General features: G+C 39.8%; 1 protein-coding gene across 1 annotated transcript in view; it reads right to left on the bottom strand.

Moving 5' to 3' along the window:
- Positions 1-13,054, bottom strand: part of Cdkal1 (CDKAL1 threonylcarbamoyladenosine tRNA methylthiotransferase) — a 561,841-nt gene that overhangs the window by 542,958 nt on the left and 5,829 nt on the right. Inside the window, 1 exon segment of the mRNA XM_085831198.1 lies at positions 9,365-9,477. Within this exon segment, the coding sequence (XP_085687324.1) occupies positions 9,365-9,477 (113 nt within the window).

The following is a 13,054-nucleotide window of genomic DNA, read 5'->3' as shown; positions in this document are numbered from 1 at the left end:
AAATACCTCAGAAACATCTTCAGTCCAATGGCAAGCCTTGTCACTAGAAACAGACACGGATGGAGAGACTTAGAGACCACTAAATGAAAGCCTAACTGTCGGAAGGCTGTGGCTCCCCAAAGCTCGCCTTCACTTCTCAGGGGCTGGTGTGCGCCCGCCAGGTCTTCTCTAGAGATAATCTCCTTCCCCTATTTCTGAGTGGTAGGTGAAAATTCCATTCTGAAGGCCCTTAGATTTATTTCTCTGTTTTATTCCCTGAGAAATAAAAAGGGGGGGAAATGAGAAAATGCCATTCTTATCCCCACCTTCTAGTATACCCTTTACCACCATTGCAAATAATTCAACATTTGAACACAAGGAACACTCCGAACCCCACCCTGGCGAGCACACAGCCAACAGGAACACATGTAACCGTATTTTATCAAGTTTAAAGGTCCATCGAGATTGCTACAGTCAATTCCATCCCATTAAACAGAAAGCAATTACTGCTTCCAATTTAATAAGAATGGATTAAACTGGATTTCTGATTCAATACCATTTGTAAAAGTGTCCATGTCAGGAAGAGTGATGGCGTGCGATCTTATCTCAGACATGTCAAGACTAAGCCAAGTGGACCTGACAGCACCTAAATAGGACTCTACTGAAAGCTCCAGACATTCACATGCATACATACCACTTAGTTTACTGTTACAACAGACTTTCACTTTTTACTGTGTTAAAGTTGGAAAACAATTATTAACATTCATCATATTCAAAAGTCAGTTCTACTTGATCACTAACCAACATATAATGCACATTTTAAAAATTCCTATTTTGTGTGTGGTACCCTGTGCAATGGCACTTTAATTCAAACACACATGGACACTGCTCATGCTTAGCTCATTTAATCCTCTACTCAACCAAAGGCAAGTGCCCACTCCAATCACAGGACTCCGAGGACTAACACAGGAGGATCACTGTAAGCTTAAGGCTAGCCTGGGCTAAGCAGTAAGATTCTGTCAGGGAAAGAGAGGGAAAGGGAACAAGAACGAGAACGGGAACGGGAGAGGGGGGAGGGGAAAAGGGAAGGGGAAGGGGAAAAGGGGGGAGAGGGGGAAGGGAGAGAGCTAGCTGGCTAGCAATTAGGCTAATAGAAGATATTACCTGATTTTACCCTTATTTTACAGTGAGTGTTCAAAGTTGGGTACTTCAGCTCTGATTTGCTGAGCAAGTATCTCTGAAATGTCCAAGCTGAGTAAGATGGAAAGACTTCACCAAAGGAAAGGAAAGGAAAGGAAAGGAAAAATGGATGAATCACACTTAGGTGGGGACTGGCTAAGAAGTCACTATTTCAGCAAGCAGAAATATACTAAACAGCAGTGGTGCCACGGCATTGTGGCTTATGGAGAGAAGGGTCTAAGATGGTCAGGTTCATGAAAACAATGTTTAGGCACAACTACCACCACTAAGAAAGCCCTCAGATTGCCATAAATATAACACATAGCAAAGAGTATATATAAACCTGTACCAAGATTCTGGGCCCCTCTTACATCAACCCTCAAACCCACGTCAAGTCAGAGGGGAACGTGAAAGTACAGAGTTCAACTCCTTCTGCTTTACCATTTCCTAACCCTGTTTAATAAACAGGTCTGAGAATTCATGAGGCACTCAAGATGGACCCATGCCACTGTTTTTAGTAAGCCTGAAAGTAAGAGAGTCATAAAGTAACAAATAGTTTTTCCTCAGATTCAAAAATCCCACCTTCATATATTCCCACGGAAAGCCACAACCAGACACTAGGACGAGCAGTGAAAGCGACCAAGACCAGTTGAAGCTGTCAGCCCATCACTGGATAATCACACATCTGATTTGCTGCGCACTGCATCTCAGATTAACAAGAGCTCACATGGCCTCTGAAAAGGTCAATTTGCCAAGTTCTTATATAAATACTGTTAAAAATAGAAAAAAAGCAGAGAAAAATTAAATGTTAGGTAACTTAATGACTTCTAATCATTTTATTAGATGATCATTTGTAACATGAAATTCATGTTCAGGGGTCATAACACCACTAAGTGATGGCATGATGCAATACTGCCATCTGCTGTTCAAGAGCTAGAAACACATCTTATTTTTAACACAAACCTTCTGAAGGCCAGAGTGTTGAATGAACATACTCAACTACTGATGTCCCTGAAGTTTTTAGACCCAAAATTAAAGAAGGCACCAAAAAAAAAAAATAAAAATAAAAAATTAAGTGTGTTTTAAATGATGCTTTCATGGTAATTTGTCATCTACTCATTTTCTTAAGAAAGAAAACTACAATTTAAACACAGGCTATTTCTACATAAATTACTCAAGAACACTGTACAATATTTTTAAGCATAATCTGAACTATTAAGCAATTAAATAGGTATCAGATTTCTGAAAGTATATGGATATGTGTTTTATTTGTCTCATAAAACCTCTAACATGTAGGTAGAACACAGTGTAGCAGGCCAGAAGATTTTAAAGCCTCAATCTCCTGATACAGTTCCCCTTTCAATCAAGTTTATTCATGAAAACAGCATATGGCTGGCTTTGCTGCTCACACGCTACACAAAGCTGAAGTTTAGGTCAAATGTTAACCGCATGAAGAACAATCTGCAAGTTCACACGGAGAAACAGGAGAATGGTAACAGTATCGCAATTTTAATAGTGGGAAAATTGGGAAAGCAGGTTTTCAATCTGTATCAAATGATTCACTAGCATGGAAGTCCTAACCACTGCTGGCCATTCATTTTAGACAAATGATAAGCGTCTTCAGAATGAGGACCCAGAACCAAGAACTAGAGAATTCACTTACTCCTTTAAAAATAGTGAAGATTCCGAGAGAATCCCTGTCTTGAAAAACAAAAAACAAAAATTGAAGATTCTAACCAATCATTCAAATTCAGGAGACCAAACCAGATTTTCCAACTAATCCTTCAAGAAAGCCAACATTCTCCTCAATCATTCAAGATTATTTAAACATAAGGAGAATATTGCTTGGAGTACAAAGGACACAGGAAAGGCCCACACTCCTTGGTTTGTACAGATGACACAGTATAGGACAAATCGGAGCTGCTTAGCATTCTGTCCAAAATGAGTTTGGGCACTTCCTAAGAAGCCAAATATGGGGAAATTTCTCAGCCAACTAGACAAATATATATAACTAATTATTTCTGTGCTGCCTGAAAAATAAGCATGTATATAAAGAAGAAACAGAAACTAACATAGAAATCACGAAAGTAGCTCTGTGAGGAGTGTCAACCTAGCACCCCAGAATCCCTAAGTTCAAATCCAAGCATAGCCTACGTCTGTAATCTCAGCCACTTCAAAGAGGCCACAAATCATTGTGTATCCCACTTTAGACCTCGGCAACAAAGTCTTAAACACTCTTCTAAATATAGTTATAGTTCAATAAAATATCTGTGTGTGTGTGTGTATGCATGTATGAGTGTATATGCAAACGCATGTGTGCACAGTAACACATGCAAATGTGTGAGCATGTGTGTGGAGACAAGTGGACAGCCTCTCACTGGCCTAGACCTTGCCAAGCAAGCATGGGAAGAGACCCAGGAATCTGTCTGTCTGCCTCCCCAGAGCTATGGTCACCAAAGCACAGCACTTCACTGGGTACTTTGTTCTGTTTTGTTTGGATTTGGATTTTGCTCATGTCTTTGTTTTAAGTACATAACAGAGCTGAATCTCAGTCCTGTGCACCACACAAGTGAGTGAGTTATCTCCCCAGCACAAGTACTTCAAAATTTCAACAAAATAGTTAATATAGAGAGCATAGATTATAGAAATATGAATAGAGAATACTCACAAGTTTTTATAATATAAAGAATAACTCTTTATAAGAAGCAATTTTCTTCTCAACAACTTTCATGCAAGATCTTAGAGTAAATCAGGCAAAATTTATTGGCAAACAAAGTAAATTATATGTAGGATGTTTAATATTTTTATTTTAATAGGAAAAATACTGGCCATGGTATTTCAGTGGAGCTGTGCAGCACATTACCACAGTGCTCTCCTTCTGAAGTGGGCCACCCAGTCCTGGTGGCACAACAGTCCTGCTATATTTCTCAAAGATACATTTGTCCCTTGAGGCCACAGAGAACTATGCATAGCATCCAGCAATTAATTATATATATCAATGGCCTTTCAAATTGTAACATTGTGATGCCCTATTATATAAATGGCTTTATATAATAAAAATCCTTCCAAATGATGCAGTCATTATTAACACACACATACATGCAAACACATATATACCCACTCTAATGACTTTCACTAAAGTCTTTAGTTTTATTTGGACATTATGTCTGTTCACTGCAATTTTTCTCTTTTAAAAATGTATTCTTGCTGGGGGCTGATGAAATGGCTCAGTTAAGAGCACTGACTGCTATCCCCGAGGTCCTGAGTTCAAATCACAGCAACCACATGGTGGCTCACAACCACCCATAATGAGATCTGACACCGTCTTCTGGTATGTCTGAAGACAGCTACAGTGTACTTACATATACTAATAAATAAAACTTTAAAAAAAAAAAAGAAAAAGCCGGGCGTGGTGGCGCACGTCTTTAAAAAAAAAAATGTATTCTTGGAGTTATATACAATCAAGCTGTTGGCCATTAGAACCCTCAATGCAAATTGGTGCCAAGACTACAGAACTATATACTGCTCTCCACAAGCTTAGAGTAAAGCCCTACTGCTGAAGACAACAACTCACTGCACGTGGAGGAGTCCAACTATTGCCTACCTAGAGCCTTGACTCCTACTGACTAAACAGTCACAGAACCAGAAGACATTCTGCATGCTACCAAAGGAGAAAGGTAGACACCAACTAAGCAACAAATTCTTTGATCTACAACGGTGTTCTACATGCAAAATGTGCTAATGCAATAATGGCAGGAGACTTGTAGGACAAACCAAGTAACGTATGATTAGATCTGAGTCCCACTCCATGAGATGAACCTGTCTCTGAATCTGCTCATGTGTCCAAGAATTTGGAATAGCTAGACCAGGGACATAGGAGATCCAAATACTACTCTTCTACTAAAGAAAAATAACAATTAAGACAATACTTAATGACATTCTGCTATATCCATAGATTAGCATCTTCCTCAGTCAGCATCAGCTGTGGATGAGAATAAACAGAGACTCACATCACAACTGGACAATAAGCATACAGTAAGAGAGCTCGGAACACCCAACCCTACACGGGGTGTCTCCATTAATTCCCTCCCTCAGGGCTCAGGGAACCCTGCAGAAGAGGCGAAAAGATTGTAAGAGCCAGAGGGGGTGGAGAACACCAAAGAAGCAGGCCTTCTAAAGACAGCAAGATGCACATATGAACTCATGCAGACTGTGACTGCACTCATAGGTCCTGTAAAGGTCCCAGCAGTGAGAGGGCAAGTAGACACATGCCCACACCCTAGTCCAGAAGCTATCTCCAATTGCTAACTGCTCAGAAAGGAAAAGAACATTTGATCCAATGGAGTCTAGTCACTACTCAGCGCTAGGCCTCATTCACAGCCAGCAGTAGATGGCCAACATAAAACAAATTCAATAGCATTTTTGGAGGTTCTAGGTCTCATAATGTTTTTTCAGGGCTGTTTTTTTAACCTTACAGGCCCTTTGCATGTATGCATGCATGTATAAATGATATCCCATTTTGTATTTTTATGGAGTTTCTGCATGTGTGATGTTTCTTGAGCTTTATCTCAGACACTTTTCCTTTGGTTTGCTTGTTTGTTTGTTCTGTCCTAGTCTGGTTTGTTTGTTTGTGTTTTTTTATTTTATTTACTTACTTATTGCCTCTTTGTATCCTAATGAGAGAAAGGGTGGAATCTGGGCGAGTGGGGAAGTGGGGAAATCTGGGAGGGGCTGGGGGAGGAGAAATATAATCAGAAAACATGGGTTTTGTTGGTTTTTTAAATCTTTTCAATTAAAAGCAAGAAAAAATTACTTTGCATAAAAAAGGGGGTGAGGGATATAACTGGTGTTCAATAACACTGATCATCTTCCACAACTTAAGGCACGCACAATCAGAGTGTATATCATTTGCAACCCTCTTAGTTGTGCTGGGACTAAAGGCATCTATCGCCACACTCAGCTTACTCTGTGTCTTAATGTAATTTATCATCTAGGTAAGCTTGATATGTTCGTGTGAAGTGACATCAGCACAAGCCAGCAAAGGAAATAGAGATAACCAGGCAACATTTGCTGTCACTGCTGTTTTTAAGTAACTTTATGTAACAAGCATTACTTCTGTCAACATCAACACAAGCTAAAAATTTCATTTTAATAATTAATCAGTAATGTGATCCTTGTATGCATTTCCTATATAAAATTCTCCATACATGAATCAAATACATGAAACTGACCTCAGGCACACAAGTTAAAGATACTTCACATTGAGTGGCCAAAGCCCAGGAGTACTCTATACACCTGAGTCAGTCCACTGTGCTGTCTCCCTACACGAGCGTCACACAGACTGTTCCTCAAATCAAACACAAAATGCTACAGTATTTCTAAAATACAGGTTATAAAAGTTTTTAACTACAGCAGATCCTACTTTTCTCTATTATTAAAAGAGAAAGAAAGAATCCATTAGAAATAAGCATTGCCCAAGACAACCTCTAAGATTTAAGCAAGAATATAAAGATTCTTCCTTTTGTATCTCCACAAGTTCCCAGAACTCTACCCATGAATACACAGTATGCTCACAACATACTTGCCAATTGAATACAAAGATACAAAGAAACCATCAAGTATGTAAAAGCCTAGCCATGTTTAAGCTTTCTGAAACTAGGACACCCAAGATAAAGACTCAGTTCTGACTTCCATAAGATAGTCCACAAGCACACAGTCCCCTCATGTGCCTATGAGGACTCAACCGGGGGCAGACTTTCCCATAAACCATCATGCACATGCAATACCCATGAGCAACAGGTGTACACATTAACATAACTGTTGTGAATGCAGGACCCACCTAGGGAAGCCAGGCTCATATTTTACTAGAACTACGTACGCAGTTGTAATGAATTTTTTGATAGAACTGTATTACGAGGGAGTCTGAAGAGACCCAGAAAACATAAGAAGTACTGCTGCTCTATGAGCTGAGGCCAGCCTGGTCCTTACAGAGGAAGGAGACAATGAGGCAGTATGTTAAAATCAATAAATAAACCAGAATTGCTGCTACTCTTCAAGAGTTCCCAGAACCAATTATGACAAACAGAAATGTACCTACCAAAAATCCCAGTGCTCACTAAGGAAGCCTAGGCAGGAGTGTTCCTGTGAGTTTAAGGCCAGCCTGGGCTATAGAGTAAGAAAAAATAAAAGATGAAATGTCTACTGTTAACTAAAACAGCATTATTCACTAGCATGCCCCAAATCTTACCCACAGGTCACTGTTTCTAACACTTCATGTGAGAAGACATGACAGTTTACCACAAATGAAGACACTGGAGATAATTTGGCAAGCTCTTCAACAGAAACAACAACCAGAGCCTTCCTAGGGCAGAGGTCAGCCTACAGCCTGCTTCCTGGAGGAATGTGCTCCTGGGATGCAGGTGTTCACATCACGTTTCCACTTGTTTCTGAGACAGTGTCCCATTACACAGCAGCTACCTACAACTCACAGTCCTCCTGCCTCAGTTCCCCAAGTGCACCTGCCAGCCCAGCCACAACATATTCCTTTTAAAAACACTAGTTCCCACGAAGAAAGTTTACTTACTTGCCACCTTGCCCATTTAATTCTATCATCTCCCACTCTTCTTGATACTAATTGTTCTGTGTGACGTTTGTTAGGAAAACACCACCCATCTCCATGGGCTCTCCTCCGCAGGTGGCCTGCCTGCCTAGCACGCTCCTGCCCTGGGTTCCAGCCCAGCACCAAACCACACGGAGGAGCAGAAATGCAAAGCCATCCTCAACTACTTGGGGAATCTGAATCCCTGTCTCAGAGCAATATTTTTTTAAACGATGAATCTTTTCCTTCACTCCAAATCTTACGTTTTCCTGCAGAATTATCATGTATCAGACTTGGAGTTACAAACAGCAATTTCAAGTATCTTTACCCAAATCATGTTTCTTCACCAAATAGTAAAATGTCTACAAGTAGCTATTAAGAAATCTTGACTTCTTTCCAATAATCCCTGTATTCAGTACATGAAATCTAAATTTTACACCTATGTTATATTCACTGATACTTTAGGCCCATACTTAATTAACAAAAACAATTTAAATGAATAATATTAATAAAAGCCCACTAATCTACAATAATCAAAACACCTGACATCAGTAATCCAGAAACCATGAAAATTATGTTTCAGGTCTAAACTTGAGGTCTACAGAGAGTTGGGGAAGTATAGCTCAAGACAAAGGTTATGTTTAGCAGAGGTAAAGACTCAGCGAAGTCCACAGTGTTAAAAAAGACAACAAGGGGGGCTGTGGAGATGCCTCAGGGTATAAAGTACTCCCTCCACAAGCTAACAGTCTGGATCTCCAGAGCCCACGGAAGTGCACATACACACAGTAAATATGAAGCTAGACTAGTCGTGGTGGTATATGTCTTAATCCCAAGAGAAGCAGAAGGATCAATGCTGTGAGTTCAAGGCCAACCAGTTGACAAAACAAGTTCCAGACCAGCCAGAGCTACAAAGTGAAACTCTGTCCAAAAAAAAATACATATAATCATCCTCTTATGTTATTTAATGTGTAAATTGTACCGCTATACATAAAATAAAGTGCCATAAAAAATAGAATAAAAATTGCTAAAAGTGGGACTAGATATATGTCTCAACATTTCAAACCACGGTGCTCTTCCAGAGGACCCCAGTTTAAGTCCTGATACCCACGAAGCAGCTCTCACTGACTGTTACTCCAAACTCAGAGGATCTAATGCCCTCCTTTGGCCTTACATGAATTTCCTGCAGTTTCACTTCAAAATACAAAAGGTTTTAAGGTTATTTTAAAATAACCAGGCAGGTGAGATGGCTCAGTGGGCAAAGGCACCTGTCGTCAAGCCTGCCCCAAGATCCCACACAGAAGAGAGGTCTCCTCTCCTGCAGCTGTCTCCTGACCTCCACATGTGTACCACTGCACATGTGTGACCCCTCCCACTCCTCCACCCTGCATATACACACACAAATAAAATGTAATATAAACAAACAGAAATACAATAGAAGTCAAGAAAGATGTAACCAGTTATCTAATAATATATAGTAGCTATTAGTGCTCTACCTTCCTATCATTAAATTACTCTAAAATTCCCTTAAACTGCTGGGGCTAGACTACCTGTCTCCAAAATCTGCAACTCTGAAATATAATCAATAAAATACATTATGGATCTCATTACCTGTAATTTTATAGCCATAGGCAGCAAGCTGTCCAGCCATGTATTCTCCATCCGAATTATTATGTGAGCAGCCCCATGTTCGTATCCAAATTTTCTGTATGCCTGGAATAGTGCTGTTAAGTAAGCAATTAAAACAAAGTAAGTATCTGTAAGTGATTTTTAAGATAAAAGCCACTAGATGATTTTAGGGCACATTACACAAAAAACAAACGAATCAATTCACAACCTAGTTACAGAATGCATCAAACTATTTTAAAATCTGCCGTTGCAACAAAACTCTAAAATAAGGGTCAGTGAGCTAGATTGGCAAGTAAATGCACTTGTCCCCCAGCTCATCGTGGTGGTACCATCCCTGGGCTGGTGGTCCTGGGTTCTATAAGAAAGAAGGCTGAGCAAGCCATTGGGAGCAAGCCAGTAAGCAGAATCCTTCCATGGCTTCTGCATCAGCTTCTACCTCAATGAAACAGTCGTTTGAGTTCCTGTCCTGATGTCCTTCAATGAAGAAAGTGCCATGAAAGCAAGTGTAAGCTGAATAATCCCCTCTCCTCACAGCGTGCTTTTTGGTCATGGTATTTCATTGCAGAAATAAAAACCCTACCTAAGACTTAAACACATTCTGCATACAGACACAATAATAAGTAAAGTGTTTTAAAACTAATATCTAGATAAAATAACCAAGGAATCACAAGAAGGATCTCTGTATTTATACAATGTCCTTTTGCATCTTTGTCACCAAATGCCAGGACTAGAAATAGGTTACCTCTAATTGAGTTGTTGGTCAAAGGGTCCCATGGGAACCCCAAAACAACCCAGGCTGTTGATAAGATTGCTCTCCATATGCTTATGGCAAGGCCCTACTGCTGAAGACAATACCTACACATCTCACTGAACATGGAGAAGTCCAGTTGTTGCCTACCAAGAGCCTTCACCACTACCGACTAAATGGTCACAGTACTGAATGTACTCTGCAAACTACTAGAGGAGAGGGTAAATACTAACCCAGCTACAAACTCTTCAGACTACAATGGTGACCTCCATACCAGATGCACTAGTGCGGTGCTGTGGAGCTTCTCAACCCTCTGCTCATGACCCTTTTGGAGGATGCATATCCCCCATGTCGGATATTTACACTACAATTCATAGCTATACCAGAATTACAGTTATGAAGTAGCGATGCAGTAATTCTATAGTTGAGGGTCACCACAACATAAGGAACTGTATTAAAGGGTCACATTATTAGGAAGACAGAGAATCACTGCACTAGCACAACAGGAGCAAAAGGCTTGTGAGACATGCCAGCTAATGTCTGATTGCATTTATGGCCCACTCCATGAGACAGAACACATCCCCAACAATGTTGGGCCAGACTGGATAGGCCAGACACTAGAGTAAAACCAAACAAATGTAGCAATAAATTGACACTATAGTCATAGGTCAATGCCTTTTTGTTTTATCTTACTACACTATTTTATTCTGTTTGTTTCCTGAGAGAGACAGAAAAGGGGTGGATCTAGATGGGAGAGGAGATGGATAGGAGCTGGGAGGAGTAGAGGAAGGAGAGATCATAGTCAGAATATTATGTTGAAAAAAATCTATCTTCAATAGAAGGTAAAAATGATGTTAAAAGTAAATAAATAATGTCCTTTTGGATCCATGAGAAGGCTTAGCAGGTCATGGTGCCTGCACCCAAGCCTGATGACCTGAGTCCAACCCTGAGATCCACGTTAGAGAACCAACTCCTACAAGCTGACTTCTGACCTTCACTCACATGTTTCAGCACGCGCTCATGCATGCTCATGCATCATAAGTATGATGTCATTTTTTAAAAACATTTTAAATACAAATTTTAAAAAGGTCCTTTCAAGCCAGGTGGCACACAACTGTAATCCCAGCACTTAGGAAAGAGAAGCAGGAAGTTCAGGGTCATCTGTGGACCAAGCTACAAAGATCTTGCCTCAGAAAAAGGTCTTCTCTGGATTGTAGTTTTAATTCCTACTCACCATAGCACTAATGACTGATGCAGCTTTTAGAAAGATACAAACGGTCACACCGAAGATGGCAGTGGCAGCACGAGCACCCAAAACAGGAAGTAAGGGCTGAGGAGACGGTGATGCCATAAAGTACTACCCTATAAGTATGAGGATATGACCTGGGGGTACTGGACACCCAGCACCCAGAAAAAAGTCAGGTGGAGGAGCAGGCATATGCAACCCCAGTGCCTGTCAGGGAGAAGACAGAAGAATCACTAGAACAAACAGGCAGCCACCCTAGCAGAATCAACAGCTCCAGCTTCAGTGACAGTCCCTGTCCCTGTCCCAAGAAATAAGGTGGAAAGCAATCAAGGAAGATACCTAATCTGACCTGTAGTATGTACACACACACACACACACAGAGGTACCTGTACACTCTCATGAACATTTACACAATATACAACACAGAAAACATATTAAGAATAAAAACAAAAACAAAAACAAAAACAAAAACAAAAGAATAAAAACAGCCAGGCAGTGGTGGTGCACGCCTTTAATCCCAGTACCTGGGAGGCAGAGGCAGGTGGATTTCTGAGTTCGAGGCCAGCCTGGCCTACAGAGTAAGTTCTAGGACAGCCAGGGCTACATAGAGAAACCCGTCTCGGAAAATAAATAAATAAATAAATAAATACAAAGGCTGATGAACTGTCCATTCACAAACTCTTAAATACTAGTTGCAATCTTTATCCACTTAAAATTTACAGATTAAAAATAACCAAACTTGAAAACTCCATAATTAATGGCCTACAGAGTAAGTTCTAGGACAGCCAGGGCTACATAGAGAAACCCTGTCTCGGAAAATAAATAAATAAATAAATAAATAAATAAATAAATAAATAAATACAAAGGCTGATGAACTGTCCATTCACAAACTCTTAAATACTAGTTGCAATCTTTATCCACTTAAAATTTACAGATTAAAAATAACCAAACTTGAAAACTCCATAATTAATGTTACTCCAGTCACAGGTTTCTAAAGAATTTATCTCGGAAGGACAAAAAGACTTTCCTCTTAGACTGTCCTAACAATTTAAAAGTAAACAGAAATGATAATAAAGACATGCTTGGAATAAATGTGACAAACTCCACTAATTAAAACACCTTTTACCAGGGCGGGAGGAGAGTATAGGGGACTTTTAGGATAGCATTTGAAATGTAAATGAAGAAAATATCTAATAAAATAAATAAATAAAAATTAAAAAAACACCTTCTCCATGCAGAGCCTTGAAAAGCTCAATCATCTAAACAAAGTAAACATGAAAGCTGCCCACCATTTACTAGGTGAACAGTTACAGGCTAACATGGACAGCTAGGCAATCCCCTCTATTATACTCTTACTGTCCAGAACCCACCAAAGTATAGACAGGACAATGGTTTTTGTGCCCAGTGCCTTTGTGTGTGATCCCTAAGCACTCACTAATATGCTAAGAATAATCACACGTTCAAAACACCCCTGCCACAGAGGATTCACAAAGCTTTAATTTGCAATTACAACAGATTTATACCAACTATAGTCAAATCAAAACAATTCCTAGTGTCCTATCACCTTCCTTCAAAGAACATTTAAACTGGTATTTTGTTTTGTATTTAATTAATTCTTGGAAAATTCTCTTCAATGTAATTTGATCATATCTGTTCCCCTAATTCCCTATGCCCTTGG

The sequence above is a fragment of the Mus caroli genome, unplaced genomic scaffold (genome assembly GCF_978045245.1).
Source record: "Mus caroli unplaced genomic scaffold, Mus_caroli_1 scaffold_15, whole genome shotgun sequence".
Taxonomy (NCBI): Eukaryota; Metazoa; Chordata; class Mammalia; order Rodentia; family Muridae; genus Mus; species Mus caroli.
This window is presented reverse-complemented; position numbering and strand designations above follow the sequence as displayed.